The sequence below is a fragment of the Anas platyrhynchos genome, chromosome 14, assembly GCF_047663525.1.
Source record: "Anas platyrhynchos isolate ZD024472 breed Pekin duck chromosome 14, IASCAAS_PekinDuck_T2T, whole genome shotgun sequence".
Classification (NCBI taxonomy): Eukaryota; Metazoa; Chordata; class Aves; order Anseriformes; family Anatidae; genus Anas; species Anas platyrhynchos.
Genome location: NC_092600.1, coordinates 4,110,856 through 4,129,599, shown reverse-complemented (window position 1 = coordinate 4,129,599; position 18,744 = coordinate 4,110,856). Strand labels below are relative to the sequence as shown.

General features: G+C 37.7%; 1 protein-coding gene across 1 annotated transcript in view; it reads right to left on the bottom strand.

Annotated features, from left to right (window-relative positions):
* SPOCK1 (SPARC (osteonectin), cwcv and kazal like domains proteoglycan 1) overlaps window positions 1-18,744 on the bottom strand; it is a 285,184-nt gene that overhangs the window by 190,060 nt on the left and 76,380 nt on the right. The window contains exon 3 of the mRNA XM_005018686.6: window positions 13-58. Coding sequence (XP_005018743.1) covers window positions 13-58 — 46 coding nt within the window. The remainder of the gene's footprint in view (window positions 1-12; window positions 59-18,744) is intronic.

Here is an 18,744-nt window from a genome sequence, read left to right as displayed (position 1 = left end):
CACTAACTTTACCTTGATCGAAAGGCTTGTTTGGATTCCAGTTTCTGAAATAATCATCCTAAATAGGAAAGAAAAAAAAATAAACTCAGGGAAAATATAAGCAATCTTTTTAGTACAATTTTATTTAATTAAACTACAAATGAATCAACTCATCTTTTGATCCTAAATATATTCAGCCCAAATCTGAGAAAACCATCAACAGGTTGTATTCAAAAGACTAGTAAATGCAGGATAGAATTTAAAGAATAAAAAAAAAAAACTTGCATTCAGTACCTCAAATCTGACCTGTTTTTCAAAACACCCTTCATTAAGTATTTCCAGACAACTCTATTATTTCGTATCAGTCTACAACATTCAGTAATAAAGATAATATGACATGATGACAGCATTGTAGAAGGTCAGCAAAGTAAATCCCCAAATATATATATATATATACACACACACACATTTGGACACATGCAAATCACACCATTGTGAATGTTCAGATATACACTAATAATATTAAAAACACTACACAATTTACAATAACATCCAAGGGAACTTGCAGTGAATATTTCTGTCACTTGTTCCTGCTAATAAATTTTATCTTTTTAGGACTACTTAAATCTGATGTAAAGGTATGATCACACAATGAGTTTTATGGTTCTGTTTTATGTAATTCTGATTGTGCTGTAAAACCAAGAAGTAGGAATTGTCGGTGTACTTGGCCAAATGATTATTGTTGCGAATAAGCTTTTTCCATGCTTTCTCCAGTCCTTTCCGTGTCCCTGAATTTGTATTCTATGTATTTAGCAAATATATACCTGTAGGCAAAGTTTCCCCTACTTCAGAGTGCCATCAACCTGTGAAGAACTGGGGTTCAAGAGATTCAGCTTCAGCATATTCTGTATATCTCACTTGTCCTCTGTGAGAGGGAGCGATAACAACTGAATAATGTATTTGAAGTGAGGAATCATGGAAGATTTCTATAACACTGTTATATTTGTCTTCATGTTAATCTTTATTTCCTTTTTAATATATCCAACATTCTATATTCATTTCTTGAGGGCTGCCACTGAAGAGATGTCTTTATCAATTAGAATGACATTTACATTTCTTTTTCCTGCCAGGAGGGTAACTGAAAACCCATCAGTGTGAATAAAACACCTAAATTATTTCTTCCATAGGACTTTGTTTACCATTTATCTCTAGTTAACTGAATTTCACCTGCTCCCATGCTATCCAGTCACTCTAAGCATTACCCCACAGTTGACTGGAGGAAGGCAGGTTGTCTATGCCTGCACTGAGCGCCAGACAATGTGCCTTGTGGCACTGCATTCCTTTGGGATTATTATGGCTGGGGTGAGAAGCAGAAACTACTAACACTGATAGCATGGAGAACTGCGGATGCTCTTCTCTGATCTGGAGGCTGCCAAGGACGGGCAAATGCTGCCTGTAATGAGGGTACTGGTTGCAATTCTGTACGCCTTTCAAAAAGCAAATGTATTTGCTTTCTCCAAGTGTATTCATGCTGACTATGCTGTGTCTACCCTGACTTCATGGACAACGATAGCTTTCCACAGTAACTATAAAGATTATTATTCATAATTTATTTCAGATACATCAGAAGAATCTCTAACTTTTCTCTTTAGAAGTACAGGGTTCGGCACCAGAAATAAAATCACAGACTTGCCTTTGAATTCCACAGCTTTGTTGATACAAAAAACCCACCAACTTCATTGTGATACACTGCTTTGTAATGGATTACAATGTACTGCTAAATTCACCAAGCATTAATCACTTTCTAGAATAAGGTGGTTTATTTATTTATTTATTAGGCTTTTGAGCATTTTTTTTTTTCTGGTAACAAATTATTATTATTATTTTTGCCTGTTTACATTCTAGGTGTTGCTTTGCTGCTGGGTTTTCAGCATCAGAAACTGTTAAATAATTCAAATCCCAAGAAAGATTTCTTATGCAGTTGGCATATGGAACCAATTTCGAAATAAGGATTGGAAAGGGGGTTTATCTCAATTTCAGTGTCAAAGGAGTATTTTACAGAAAATGCACCTTGCTCATAAAAAAAAAAAAAAAAAAAAAAAAACACCTACGAAAACACCCATCTCTTCTGTGACCCTAATTCCTTCCCCTTTTCTCCTCTATGCAGGCATCTACATTGCTTTTTAAAACTGTAGCTACATCTATTTTAGAATTTGCCTAAAACTACAGGATGATAATGCAGGGAAATACACAGAAACATATATAGAAAAAAACAAAACATAACAAACAAAGAAAACAAAAAACCACAAACCTAAAAGACTGGAATGGAGAAAATCTTTGAGATTTTCAACATACAGAACTCATTATTTGTAGGAGTAAATAATGACTATACATACATTAGAGCAATCTGGCTAACAGCAATTGAAAGCAACTTATGCCAGCTAGACAACAGAAAATATGGCAGTAGAGTTTTACTTCACTGTCAATACCAGCAAAACCTGTAGCTGAATAGACATAGAGCTGTAAAGGTGAAATTCATCCTGTAGATACCACTGAGCAGAAAAACCATGTCTCATTTAAATACCACCTAAAGCTCTGACTTGAAAAATGGACAAGTCTTTGCACTAGGATACTGCAAAGATTAACCAGAAATGACTTTTGTTGGGAGGAGAAACTCCTAACATCCCCCAAAGGATAACTTCACTTCGCTGTAACTTCCTCCAACAGAAGAAGTATGTTGATATCACAACATACAGTACCTAAACCTGTATACCATTCAACATAAAAAATAAATAAATACAAGAAGATTGATTAAAGAGGTTTAACATTCACATTCGATAAAATACCACGATGACAGCACAGAAATCTATGTGTTTCTGAATTTTCTCCTCGGAAAGGCATTAATGTGTTTAAAATATCTTGTACCTGCAGTAACCTATTCTATCATTTTAATATTAACATGTTAATAAACCAATATTAACACATGAATAATTAACATTTATTAATACACGTACCATTCATAACAGCATTAATAGTTGATTAGAAATTAAGGTATAATAAGCAATATGATATGCTGTAAATACTTCAATTCACTCTAAGGACATTTACAAGTTAAAAGTGAAAAACCTACCTCAACTTCCTGAATAGGCAAGCATTACAAATGAGAAAAGAAGAAAGAATGAAATTAAGCAATGTAAGGATATGACATTCACTGATTTTATCCTCAGTAGCCTTTAAAATGTGGAATCACTTATTTCAGATGACCTTAGCCTTCAAATGAAATTATTTTCTCTTTCTTTTCTGACCTTTGCACCTTGGCTGTCATGGCCCAGTTTCCAGCTGCTGTGCTATTAGCCAAATGCCATGCTATTAGTATGTTTGCCTCTCATAAAGTACCAAAAAAGACACTTTCATTTCCTTTTGGCTGACAAAAGCACCAGAAAGTATTTTTGCACATATTTATCTGTTACATACCTGATATGTGAGAGAATTAAAAATGTCTTTTTTCCCCTAAGTGACTTTAAAGACTATTTGTTTGATGGATTTGGGAGGGGAGGCAAAACCCGGCATGGATCCATTTCAGTACCAGAAACAGCAACTGAAAAATATTTTTATGAACAAATATTTGAAAGTATCTTTCTCCTTGTATAGAGTTCACACTTCAAGGGTTTTGCCTATGGCTCAGTGACCGTATATGACTAGATCAATCCTTTAATTAACTCAGGGGACTCGGCACACCTAAATTCATGCATGAAAAAAGGAGAATTGATACTGCAAACCAAGCCTGGATCTGACTGCCTTAGCTCAACCCAGCACTGTACAAAAGTGACACGTTGGCATGACCTCTGTACACACCCAGGAATACATGTGAACCCCAAACTCTAGAAGTTGCCCATCCCTCCCACACAGCACAAACGTACTGAAGAGTACCAAAGCTCTACTCCAGGTCCCTGACAGCCCCAGTCTCATCTGACAGATAATGCTCAGCTTCCACTGACAGGAAAAGAAATTTGGCATAGCCTTGCCTTCTGTTCCCACTGGGTGCTGGATGAGGCCTTCGGCAACAAGCCTTGTAAAAGTCTACTGGCTACTAGGGCAGACATCAACCCAAGATGGAGAGGCAGGTAACCCGAGATGGTCACTCACAAGGTGAATAGCTCACAGGCTGTTGGCCAACTTTTGGCATCTCCTGACCTGATTTCAATTGCAAGGCTTGTGACAGGAACCGTCTTTTCAGCTCTGAATCTAATAATCAACTAGCGCTATGGACTCTTATGTCAAGCAGTGACCCTCAAAAAATTTAACTGAGAAATAAGTTATCGTAGCAAATGAAAAATGTGTAGAAAAATATACATTGATAGACTTGGACCTCACTTCTTTATTACATTTTTACTGTTTTGATTTGCGCAATCCAGAGATGAGATAAAATAAATTCTGAAGTGATTTAAAACCATTTAATTGCACCAGACATGATAAATGGTTTCCTAAACAGAGGAAAATATTATTTTATCATCCAATGCATAGGCGTCAAATCCAACCAACTTAGATTAATATGCCATCAACAAAATCAATCAAGAGAATAATCATATGTTAAACTAAGCATGCAAAGGGCATATTAAGAAGTCCTAGTTTAAAAGCTCACAAAAGCTTTCTTGGCCTCAGGCCTCACTGCTTTATACAATATCCCACAGATGTCATCAGAAGTTTATGCACACATCATCTACCTAGGTGCAATGTAAAAATTGACTAAAAAAAAAAAATCAAAAACCTCATAGACTGGGTTCTGATTTCCAAAAACCAAAACTTGAAGCGGATACAACATGTGATAGTGTCCTATCACTCATAGCAGAAAAGTTAGCAAATAACAGTTGACCCCAAGACCAGTAGAGTAATGACATGCTTCCTATTACCTTCCATTTCAGTCCAATAACAGTAGTAAAAAACAAAACAAACCCAACACATCTGAAATTAATGTAAAAACATGAATATGTTTATAGACAATCACCTACCCCCTACCCCCACCACCGAAAAGAAAAAAAAAAAAAAGTAAACAGCTTCTGGTTCTCCTGGAGATTAAGTATTTTAAGTATAAATCCTATAAAAGCTACTTCATTGTCAATTCAGTTATTACCTAATACTTTTGGAAGAGTTAATAAAGCATGGTTAATTTAACACAGGCACTCCATACGTAATTTATTCACTTGCCTAAAAGAACCCCTTGCAATATGCTCTTGTTTATAAATAGAAGTGAACATTAGCTAAATGCGTGCATAAATATTTATATTTTACTGCTTTAATTGAACTTATAAGTTATTTGTAGGAATCAAGCAGAAAAGAGATGATAGCTGAAAAACCTCCCCAGAACCCCTCTCATCGGCATCTCCCAGAGCCAGCTCACTTCAGTTTCCTCCCCCAAGGTTTGGGCAGATTGCAGGGACTTGGTGGCAGCATCCACAGCCACCATGAAACCCCCACTGCCTGAGAAAAACGATATACAAAGGGCATAACCCCAAGGACTACCAGATAACCTTTTGGATGTAATCTTTGTTCCCAGCTCCTCCCAGCCAACAAGAGCATAAATTTCTAAACATCTCCAGGAGGGACGTTCATTAACACCGGTTTGCAGCCTGCTTAGTATTTTCCTCTTCCATCCTCCATCTATGATTAAACCTTTTACCCTCATAAAGACCAGCTGGGAAAAGTGGTAATTACCAGCTCATTGCTTTTTTAAAATTAGCTCCAGAAAGATGCAGCTGCATTTTCTGCCTCTCTACCTTGCAGTACAGAGATCATTCCAACATCGAGCAGTGTGAAAGCACCAGCTGCTGCTTGCTGAAGTCAATCTAGCCAGTGTCATAAACATCTCCCCAAGGCCTAGGGCCAGTTTTAAGCAAATAGCTTGTGTCAGCAAATTACGTATTATTTATTTATTTATTTAAGAGGAAGAGAAAATATTTTACCCACCGAGTATATCAGTGCATACAGATTTCCCAATGGTAGCTAGTGCCCAGAGTCTGCATCAGTTTCAGGTGCTGGCTTCAAGATCCTAAGCAGAATAAGACATCTCCATCTGCCTCTGAGCTCTTTCTTTGTCTCTCTCATGGGAACCAGAGAATATGCATCCAGGAAGGATGCTTTTACTTAGTGAATTAGTAGTGGCTTGTGCTCTGGATATTTCATTTTGACTTGTTAGGGAAAATCTTTGTAAAGTTTCGTGATAAATTTCCCAGAAAGGCCAGGGTTTACTTTGGTGAAATTGAAAGAAATCATTTCAGACTGAAGTAGTACCATGTGTCATGAAAGGTCTAAGGATGTCAGAACCTGTCTAGAATACTGTAGCTAAGTCATTTATAAAAATATAATGCAATGCTTTAGCCTAGAAAAAAAAAACAAGGTTGGTTTAAAGGGTTCACATTGGACTCATGCATAATACTAAATAAATTAATATTGATTTATTAATAAGAATATGAAATACACATCAAAATAAATCCTTAGATATAGATTTTATAGAAAAGGTCATAGACCATGTATTGCAATCTCGCATGTTTCATTCTCAGCACATGTATTTTTTGTTGACCTACCACTAATGTGCAAAAGAATTCCTTCTACTTAGTACAGCCTGGGACATTAAATTTTTCTTATTTTCATATAACTATTTTTTGCCCCCTTTTTATAAAAGAAAAAACTGTATCAGGAAACAAGATTTGCCACTCCTGCTTTACTGGAAGACATTTCCAGAAGTTTCCATAGGCAATATTAAGAAAGTGGCATACAGAACTTTCAGCACAATCTTTCTTTAGTCACAGTCCCAATGTTTCATTGGGGTGGCCATAAATAAATATATAAAATCAGAAATTAAATTATAAAAAATGAAAATAATTGAAAAATAGGTTACCACTGAGCCTATGTCAGCCTGAATAATAATTCTCATTCTTTAGAACTCAACCATGGGGCCTTTTATGTAGAAATCTTCCAGCTGCTCTGCTGCTTCTTTCCTTCTTTCTTTCTTTTTTAAAGGACAAATATAGTAAGAACTAAAAATAATTCTTTTTGAACAAAAACTCTGTGTTTATCCATACGAATGAAGCCAAAGGGCATGTCTACAACGAGGAGGGCAAACAGATGCTCATCTACTCTGCTTGTGCTTCAAGCAGGATGAATGAGGGCCAGCTGTGAGCCAGAAGCCATATAGCTGCCTTAGCGCAGCACTGTGCCAGCACACACAGCTGATAGATTTGGGTGGCTGGAATAATCACACCACTGTCTGCTCTAGCTAGTGCTGAAATACCTAAAACTGAAAAGAAAAAAGCCTTATCTTGGCCTGATTATTCTTTGATGGTCCTCTTAAACTTCAGAAATACACTATTGCTTCTGCTTGAACTCTTCCACTTGTTAGCTGGTGCTAAAAAGCCTCTTTTCCATGTCTAAGGTTAAATAATTCTTACCAACTTTCCTTTCATCAAGCTTTCCACACCTTAGCATGTCCCACTATACTGTTTTATTCCTCAAGCTGTCAAGTTCTTACAAGGCCAGAACCTCAGGAGTCTCCCAAGGTAAGGGCTGGCAGATCCCTGTTGGGTTGGTTGTGCTGCACTTCCCAGAGATGCAGCTCCAAGGCCAGACTGAAAAACAGACCACTGGCTGGCTCCTTATCTTGCAATTTAACAAGATACTCCTAGCCACAGGGCCTTAGCCACAAGGAACCATCTCAGAGACACTGCAGAGCACGGTTCATGGCATTTTTCTCCAGCCATAAGTTCCTTTCCCTGACCTTTGTGAAGGGTCTCTGTTCTGGCTGCTTGCAGAGGCAGCACAGGGAGGGAGGAATTAGGGCTGGAGGAAAGACAGGCACCGGAATACTTCTAACGAGGCCTGAGGATAAGAAGTCGTGTAGTGATGATTTACCATCTCAACTGAAACAATTTCCTCAGGCAATCAGATCCTGTGGCAATCTGTAGGCAAGCTCAATAGGTATTGACCCCTAAATAAATTAGTAAGGCCCTATTCTCTCCAACATTTGGTCACAGAAACTGGAGGGTTTCTGATTTCTTTGGTTACTCTCTGATTATACCCTGATGCCTGCAGCATGTTTATGCAAATCTCTGCTTAACTGTAATTCCTCACAACAAAGCGTCTCTCACAACAAACACAGTTGATTCAGCTTCTGAACCTCAGTCAGGTTTTCCATTGCTAGAGAGTGAGCTACAGTGCAGATCACCTACACAGCACTGGGGCTGTGTGGGAGCGAGGGTGTAGGTGGGAAACTGCAGACAAGTAGAAGGAAGAGGCCAGCACCAGAGTTCTGGGATGAGCAAGACTGAAACTCGACAGGGTGTGAAGGCAGCGAGAGGTGCAACCTGGGCCAAGCTGGGTGTGGGCTCCTTACCTGGGAGATTCCACCAAGAAAGCCGTAGCAAAGCTGAAAGCTCTCATGGAAGGCCAGAGAACATACAGGTCACAGACGTAAACTGGAGAGATGCCCTGTTAAATCATACCTTGGTGGTTGCATTATCTGCCTTGCAATTTATATAACCTGGTTAGAAAACACAGAGCTGCCATGGAACAAATGTCAATGGGGTCACACCTTTCAGAATACAGACAGAACACAGTCAATACTGACGGGATTTTTACTTCACTTTGTGCAGGTCCTCAGAGATTGACTGGTGAAGAACTGCTTGCATTGCACAGCAGCTTTGGCACAGAGCACAGACAGAGAAAGCCCCTGAGCCGTTTAGCTCCCACTTCCACAACAGCAGCACCTAGCTGAAGAGGAAGCAAGAAGCAGAGCCAGAGACTACAGAAATATATTTCTCTTCCTTCCAGGTGAAACTCCTTAAAGCAGCTTTATTTCTGATCTGTGAATTTCACAGGAATTAGCAATTGGGTAGACAGGCTAAGTCACCAAATCTAGCCATCCTTACAAAGGTCCAGCAAATACATGGGAAAACTACAAATGCCCACTGTGTGAATCAAAGTCAGTGGATCTCCACTGATGGATAAAAGTAAAGAACCTGCCCCAGTGTTTTCTCACGTGCTCGTTTGTTTGTTTTCCACTCATCAAAACCACTGTGTCTTTACCTTGGGTTATTGCTGTGAAGGTGGATTGAGAATGCCCCCCTACGGGTTCTCTACATAAAGATATGCTTAATAAATCATATGCTCAATAGGTGTATTATTTAAAACATACATTGAAAGGAAAGCTACTAAACTCTTTCCGCATCTTAATTCTCATTCAAAGACTCAAATTACATACTTAGAAAGCAATTGTTTTCAGGCAGCTTGCAAGCCAAGCACATTAAGCTTGAAGGTTATAAAGCCATTGGCAATGTTACTTCACTTTCAGTATCCTTGCTGCTCTGTGAGTGCATTTGCAGAAGCAATTTGTGACAGATTCACTGGGCCTTTTTTAGCTGAACATTCAGGGTTAATATCTGGAGAATAACATTCACATAAAGGAATCCTAATGCTTCCACTTTCACAGTGGCGTTCGCTGCTTTACAGGGAATAACAATCTGCATAGTGATTACATAAATAGATATATTATTGTTTTATTTTACAAGGTCTGCAGAAATCGTTTGAGTCGTGATTTTTTTTATTTAAATGTTCTATTATAGGAATAATCTCAGCGTGAGACAAAATGATAATTCTCCTGATATCAAAGTTATGAAATAAGTTATGAATAAACTTGTAATTATATTTCATGCAGATATACAAATCCCAGTGGTTAAAACATACAAGGGAACAAACAGTGGTTGAATAAAATCAACTCATCTAACTTTGATACTCAGTGATACAATTTTCTGAGATCTAAAGAGACAGTTAAACTAGTTATGTCCTAAGTCTTTAAAATTGCTTCTTTAAATGCATAACTAATGACTGGCAGGAGAATGTCTGAATTGCACTGAATTATGAGCAATGAACTGTCCCTGGAAGAACATATGTATTTGTTTTTAATTTCATTCATAGCCTCAAGAAAAATCTAGCTCCAAGGATTTCTGGAACTCTTTACATAAGGTAAAATCAAACTGTCCACACTGCTGTTGAAAAGAACAAGTTTTAGTCAGTGTTTTAAATTTCTTAGATCTGAATCAGAAAAAGCAGTCATGGTCAACTAGTTTATGAAATAGCCAGTTGCTGACTGCGTGAAACAGTTGTTGGCATTTTCAGATCAGAAACCCTGTGAGCCATTACAAATGTGTGGTTTCCATTCCAGTTTGAGATATCATTTTGTTAATTGTCTCTGGGATTTTATCCATTCTAAAAAAAAGGGAAAAGCATCAGAAGACATTATGCAAAACTGACAGCAAGCTTAAAGGAAACAAAACAGCAAAGTGCTTGTAGCAGTTGCTGGAAACAGAAATCCTGTCCTCATTCCAGAAAGCGCTCCTCACTGCCTCGTGTCTCACCAACAACTTGAACATACAGTAGGTTATTTTAAATACCTTGATCAGTTTATGAAAGTTCTTACATGACGAGGTTTTCTGTAATAGTTGGAGCTGGTTGATTCAAGAAAAGTCCCTCATGTTTTGTCACTGATGCACTTGTGTTATCTCTACCTATTTTCTAAAAAATCACAGGAGGTTCAAAAGACTGTAACATTTTACTGCTGGTACCTCATTAATTTATTACACCAATGAAGTAAGATTATTCTGCATACTGAGAAACTGATTTCTTGACCCAACTGAAAACTAACAATGACAAAATGTTACCTTTCATAAATGACTGCTACTTGCCGTCTACTTGAAGCAATAGTATTTTGGTAAGAAACTGCTTTAGCTGGAGTGGTATTTGAAAATATTTAACTAAAATAATCAATATAAAAAAAGAAAAAAAAGAAAAAAGAAAAAATGCCAAAGAAACAAAGTATTCTGTTTCTGCAAAAAGATACCTGAACTGCACTAATAGCTCTAGTGGGATCTAAATGCCAAGGCTGTCTGTGTTCACAGTACAGAGATTTCCATATGCATTGATTCTATTTTATTTTAGCTGAAGGCAGCACCTGAGTATCCAATCTATGCATAATTTCTCAAGAAGTCCATAGAACACTGACCAAAGGCAATTTGTAATCCATGCATTACATCTTAAGCCACACAAGTCAAACTACAGTTCCACTTGCATTTGCAATGACAAAGATGATCTAATAGCTTAATTTGTCCACCTCTATTTGCTAGCAAAAGTCCAAACCAATGGCAGCATCACCATTTCTAGATAAGGATTTTACTGCATTTGACCACTACTACCATTTGATGCCTCCCCCTCAAGGAGGGAGATAAATGACCCCTCACAGCTTATACACAAAGGCCAAAAAACTGCAGAACAATTACTCACCAATTAATCATTCCAAACCCTCTGAGTGTGCCTAGGTATTCAATGTGGATTATTTGAATACTGGGCTTTTAATATATTTTAATTCACAGAAGGATGCCTCCCTCAAAGTAGTAAGAATTCAAACCATAGGTCTAACTTCTCAGGATTTAAATAATCTCATTTCATGATGGAGTATGACCCATCACTTTCAGATATACACATGGATGGAGTTCACACCCAAATTTCTTGCACCCCAAAACTCCAAACATCATTATGTCAGCTATCCTCAGATCATTTTTCCATTTTGCTGCAAAATCATGACATGCAAGAGTGAAAAGAAAGATTTAAATAAGATTCATTTGTGTCTTATGTCTGCAGAATCTTCAGCCATTTCATTTGTGCTTTCATTGACTCAACTCATCATTTAATTTTTTTGTTTACATAGGAAATTTCACCCAGCACACTCTCTGGAAACAATATTCAGTGTGAACAAACATAGTCAAGAATTGAATCATGTTTAGAGCTCCTCCAATGAGACAAAATGAAAAATACGTAATATAGGTTGTATTAAATTTCCATAGCTCTGATGATGATAAAGCAACAGTCAAGCTAAGGTCTTCTGAAGAAATTGAGAAAACCGCGTGACCTTGCCTTTTTTTAACAGAGCATGCCTCTTGGATCAAGGAAAGACATCTGAAAGAGTCTCCTGCAGGGAGATATAATGCACTCTTGAACTTGCCAGAACACGCGCTTCAGTGATAAAAGGTCAATACATAGTGTGGCATGGCGTGGAATGAACAATGACACGAGAAAGTAAGATGTAGCAAAACATTATTTTACAATCTCAGGCACCTTCTACCCAAGCAGCCATGCCTCGAGAGAATATATAGCTTCCAGATCTCAAAAAGGCATTTTTGAACTGTTCTGCTCTAAACTGATGTATGCTCCTGATCTCTAGACATTACAGTTGCTCACTCTTACAGGGATTAAAACATGAAGTGCATCAAAAGCAAACCAAATAGGCATTTCGATGAAGAATAGTACTTGAGAAGACGGTATTTAGAAACATCTAAAGAGCACGGAAGGTCTTAAAGACTCCTTAAGGCACAATAGAACATCTGAATTTCTGTCATCTATAATTTTACACCCAAGGTCTAGTACAACTACTTATTTAATTCCTCCAACTGAGAAAATAGTTCAAGCATGCTATGCAACTAATCTCCAAACCTTAGAGATGTAAACTTGGAGAATATATGTCTTAGAGAGCAGATGCATCTACAGTACATAGAATTAAAAAGTAAATATGCTGCGAATCCCCAGAAACATACTTGAAATGACAACCCCCTCCCCTCCCAACACACACATACATATATTTCTATGACTTTCATAGCTCTATTAAGGTTTCAGTAAGTAAACTTCAACATGAATCTTTTTTAGTCTTACAACATTCTTTTGTTTAAAAAATATTCTGTTTTCTATGCAACAGCATACACTTTTTAAACCACACACTTTTCTGATTCCATACACTGTACTACAAGAAGGTTTGAAGCAGATGCTGTACAAATAATCCACCCAGTTGTAGCTTCTGAAACTGAAAAAAAAAACCACAACTGTTTCTTTCTGTCTTCAGCTGCTGAATTAATGAACATATGCCTTAAGGTTCAGATTGGATGTTAGGAAAAGGTTTTTCACTGAGAGTGTGGTTGGGCACTGGAACAGGCTCCCCAAGGCAGTGGTCACAGCACTGAGCCTGCTGGAGTTCAAGAAGCATTTGGACAACACTTTCAGACATAGGGTTTGATTTTTGGGTGGTCCTGTGTGGAGTCAGGAGGTGGACTTGATGATCCTTAAGAGTCCCTTCCAACTTGGGATATCTTATGATTTTATGATTAAGTGCTCTTCATAAACAATTTTTCAGGCTGCTAAGCCAAAGCCTTGACTTTATGCATGTGTCACAAGAAGTAGCATGCTCTGAGAATCTCCTGAAAAAAGTTATTTTACTTGCAAAATATTAATGCCAATTTCTTTAGTAAATACGAGTATTTACCCAAAGTAAGAATAGAGATTTAGAGTCACATGTCTATTTGTTTCAATATATGCATGAATGTGCACAGAGAGTTCATCCTAACAGATTTAACAAATGTTTGTTGTTGGAGACCAACACAGGTTCAGAATCATATTTATGTAGCCAAACACCATACTTTCTTGGATATTTGCCAATCGCTGTTAAATTTTCTGCTCCCACTGAAGGCAGAGATCCCTGCTGTGGTGTCCCAAGAAGGTGATTTCCTCAACTGCAGAAGGGGTTGGGAAAGCACAAGGTTGACTCCCTGAGTGAGATTCAGATGGTGCTCAGGAACTTATAGAAAACATTTTAAAATATCCTAACAAACAAGAGCATCATAAAATATATCCACAAAATATGCAGTAAGACAATGCAAACACCATGGGATTTAAAATACTAAATTCCCTGGCAATTTAGCATCATTACGATATGGCATCAAATTACAACAAAGGTTTTAGTAATGTGATTAAAATCGTTTTTACATTAAAACTATAGACTACTTGTAGATCTTCTAAAACAGCCTTTAGATCTCAAGAAAGCTTAAATTGGAAAGTATGTTTCAAGTCCAGCAACATTAAAGAATGCACAAGGCAAACTTATTCTCCACAAAGAATATAAAATTGCTGATCATTTATGTTTAAGATTTCTGAGGAACTGAGTAATAGCAGCTTTTGCTCATTTGTTATGAGATCCAATGAAGTTTGAACAGCTAATTAAAACATAGGATTTCCTGCACTGAAGCAAATTCTTAGTAGTTGTGCATTACATTCATTCTCATTGTTCACCCCATTATCCAAGGAAACAATATCAAGATGTGTTAAATTTGTTATAAGCTAACCATGAAACATGCATTGTAACCATGTGTTAAAAGGGAAACACAAAACCGAAATATTTACAATTGCTATGGAACAAACAATAGCTCCAGCAACTGGGGACTTGCCTCATTCTAATTGAATTAAAGAAAGTCAGGAATGTGAAAGCTCAGCTGCAGTAACATTCATTTAGATTATTACCTTGCTTGGCATTGTCGTTTCTGAAATTATATTTTGGCAGATTCCAGGAACGCTGTCAAGCCATTTGTCAGCTCAGTCAAAGATATTACAAGCTGGCAGAATCTTTGAACAGAGGCAAACTCATTTTCACAAAAGTATTTTGAGAAGTGTTTGCTAGGGAAACTGCAACTTGAAATCAAGAGAGCAAAATCCAGCCTAATGGAAATGAGAATTTTAATACTACCTTGAGTACAGGAAAAATATGCATTTGGTAAGACTTCCCTAAATGTCCCCGTTTGTCTAGTCTTCAGGAAATTAGTTAGCCACACAGAGACACTAACACTGCCATGGTTTTACATTGGATGCTTAAAAAGCAACTGAGTCCTTCAAGCCAGACTGGGGCTGCATATACTTGTTTTCATGTTAAGAATCCTGCAATGGGTTAGCAAAATGTAAACGTTGTCCTAATGTATTGTTTCCTTACAGTGGGCTAAGAACATCTGATGGCTGAAAAGTACCACAGTACGTGATGGATGGATTAGATCCTTCCCTAGCTGTGATTTGCATGATACAGATGCATGTCAGGGAAGGGGAGAACACATCTAATCCTCCTGCAGCACAGCCTCAGCCACCTACATCAACAAGCAGCACAGTGCCTGAGAGGATCTGCAGATTGAAATAATTTGTTCTGTGGATTCGATATCTGCTCTACACGAGGTCTATCCTCTCCTTCCAACCTACTCCAGTCCGATCCCCTGATCTCTGCAGTGTGAACAGCGCGGTAACTGCAGACAGCTGGGAGCCTTGTTTCCACAGCGCACTTCGGTGCAAACTAAAATGCCAATGAAGACATGCTCTGTGCTTCCTGTCTGCTACTTTTAAGGCCTGTGACAACCAAAATAGATCCTGATTAAACACTGGATGATTAAGAGATCTAGATCACGTGAGCCGGGCTGTGGTCTGAGCAATGTAGCTTACCGAGGAGAAGGTGATGGGAAAGTCTGATGCAGTGTGAGAGTAATCCAGAAAATGAAGTAAATGTATAACAATAGCAAGAAGGCAAGCAGAGACCTCAAAAAAAAAAAAAAAAAAAAACAAAACAAAACAGCTGCCAACATATCATGACACAGGCTTTTTAATCATTCTTTTCCTTAGAGCAGACCATCCTCGGAGATTACAACTCTAGCAATCACCTCTGAGGACTGGTAGATACTGAGATTTGCTGGAAGCCATCATTACACATCTGTAACTATTCTTTCAAAAACCAAGTATCATTGGTGATGACAACAGCCAGGAAGAGCTTGAAGGGAATAAACAAGACTCACAGCTGCTCAGCAGGATGAGGGAGCATACACCCCACACCAACATCCCGCACAATCCAGGACTGCTTCATTTGGCTGTTACACTCAAGGACATCTCCTCTTCCCTATCCCTACAGAGAGTTATAAAATCGGAGTCTTCATTATTATTTTTAACCTCGACTAAGTCAATATACCTAGGCATCTCATTAACCATGTTCAATATTCTGTGTGATCCTTTGCCACTACACGGTGTGACCCTGGAGAGGGCATTCCTGGCCTACCACATCCATGCAATTACATTTCCAGTTGCAGCCTTTTCCCTCTGTTCAAAACTGCCTCTGCTTACGGTTTTACAGCTTATTGCATCTGGTTCTGTATGCTTAATCTAAAATTCCTGTCTCAGAAACCATCAAAATCTCAAAATAAGGTCCCCACCAAAGGCAAAAAGTCATTATCCATAAGTTTTCATAATTCTGTTTTTTAAGACCTTCAGCATCTTCTGAGTGCTTCTTTGAATTTACAGCTTTTCTCCTGCAGGTTTGTACTAACATTAAAGAGAACTGCACAATTACCTGTAGATCTTTTATTTCCCTCTGAAAGGTTCAGTGGTTCTACATTTTACAAACACTGTAAAGACTTCTCTACGATTGCTGACAACTCCAGCAGCAGGAGGAGTGTTATGGAAGATTGTTAGCAGTTGCCTTTGTTCTGTACCTATTACTTCAGCTTTAGTATGCAGCTCCCTCAAAGATTTCTCATTACCTATGTTTCTTCACTGTGGCTCAGATTTTCTTCTTGATTTTGGATTCAGTCAAGCTAAAACATCCTCTGTTCTCACTAAGCTTTAAATTTCTTTGCGCTTTATACTGATTTTCAGTCACCCACCTGATTTTTTTTTTAATATTTTATTTTTATTTTAGTAAAAGCTTACAGTTATTCTTTTCTGCCACTTTCCTCTTTCCATTTATACCTTGATTTTAAGGATACGTAACCAGTTTTATTATTTCCACTTCTTATGACCTTAGCCTTGGTATTTGGCTTTCTGCCATTGGCATCTCCAAGGTATTCTCACTTCCTATCTTTCAGCCTGGCATTTCTTCAACATACTTTAGGAAAACAACTCCTATTCTGCTTTCTATTTGACTTCTGGCTGTTGTCTAGGTACCACGATTTTTCACTGTCTGTCCTGACGCATTTGATGGATTCTCACTAGAATTTCTGTCTCCTGTATGTCCTTGATATCTTTAATTACCCATTGCTCTTTGTTTACTTTGCACTCACTGGGACTGATTATATTTTTGGCTATAACTTTTTAAATCTGGAGTACCTGAACTGAAATTAGCAGATTTGTACAAATGTAAGAGTGAAATGAGAGAAAAATATGTACTATTTTTTCCTAATTTATTCTTAAATATGTAACTGAAAAATATAGCTGAGAATCTACAATGCTTCCTCCTAAGCATGAAAGATCCTTTTCTGAATATATTTGTCATCTGCAGCAACAGCACTGGCAAAAACACTGGTTTGTCATTTGCCAAAGCTGTAGAGAAAATCATCAAAGAACGTTCTGTTACTGATCTGTCAATAAAAGAAAAATTTCAGGGAATTCCCCCCCCAAAAGCCCTCTGTTATTTAGAGGATAGTCACAGAATCTTGTATTTTTCAGCTTCCTGGCAATTTCAAATTCTTCACATATTTTTGAAATTCTGATGAATATTGATTATTTACAGCTATAGTAATCATCAGCTAGGCAATGGTTTGTCTTCTATTTTATATTTCAAAACCAGAAAATGTGAAATTGTAAAGCAAATCCAAACCAGACTGTTGTTTATTCACTTGAATACTTAATCACCCAATAGTTCTGTGAAAACTGAGCCAAAGGATTTATTTTCAGAAAGTCTTGTAGTCACTACAATGCAATACCTCAACAACTTACTGCCACTCAGTTCAGAATATAAAGGCATTCCAGTTTATGGCAATCCCAGTATTCCTGTGCTGGACACAACAGAATCTACTTTTCTACTTTCAGTTCATTCTAACCAGGAAACAACTTTTTTTTTTTTTTTTTTTTTTTTTTTTTTAATTCAGTGGATTAAAGTTTCACGTTAACTAGGAAGAAATATTCAAAGTGCTTTTAATTCATGACTACTTCCCATATTGAATTTAAACTGTCAGGTCTCTATGCTGAAGGTTGCAAAACACATTCTTCTACATTACTACTTTGGGGGTTTATTTTACTATTTCTCATTCACTAAGATACATGGCTGTGGTGGCCAATCCGTGATTTACCAGTCTGAAGAATCAGCCCCAAATTCTTCACAGATGGCTGGCCAGACCACTCTCCCTTCTCCTGGATGAACAGTTTCCTTGCTGCAGTAACTTTTTCCAACGCACCCCCAATTATTTAAAATGTCTCTTCTTTCACAGTGTTTGAACTGAATCATTCAGAAGAAGCTTATCCCCACAAAAATGATCCATTCCAAGTTTTAGCAGCTAAGATGACCAAATTGAAATGCTGATAAGCCATAACACCACACAAGGCTCTTGGGATCCCAGAGAGGACCCCTCTTTCTTCATACATCTCTTGTAAGGACAAAGCTTGCTTGGGTCTTTGGAGTACAGAGCTGCCACCTCTGAGTAGTGAGTTATTGAAGGTATGTCTCCAGCTCAGAAGACTGATAGCTAAAATACTGCTTTTATTATCACCATATATATTCACCTGGCTGTCGCAGAGTATGTTTTGCTTTTCTGGAATGCATAGCAAAAAAGCCTGAGAAGGAAGAGGGAAAGAACAGGGCTGGAGGTACATGCAACACAAATAAGCTTCCAAAGCAAGCATCACTCCATACTGCCTGCCTTATATATTGACATTATTCATTCCAGCTCATCAGTCAAAGTAAGGCAATTTCAGACAGAATCTGGAGGGTGGTCTGGAGACCACTTATCTCCTGGGCAAATTCATATAAATCCACCAAATGCACAATTCCATTTAAAACGTTATTTCCCTTTTGAAGTGTGATGAACTGTATGCTAACCAAGCTCTTAGCATTGTTTATTTACTAGAGCACTCTTTTTAGGCATTGGAGCAATGTATCCACCA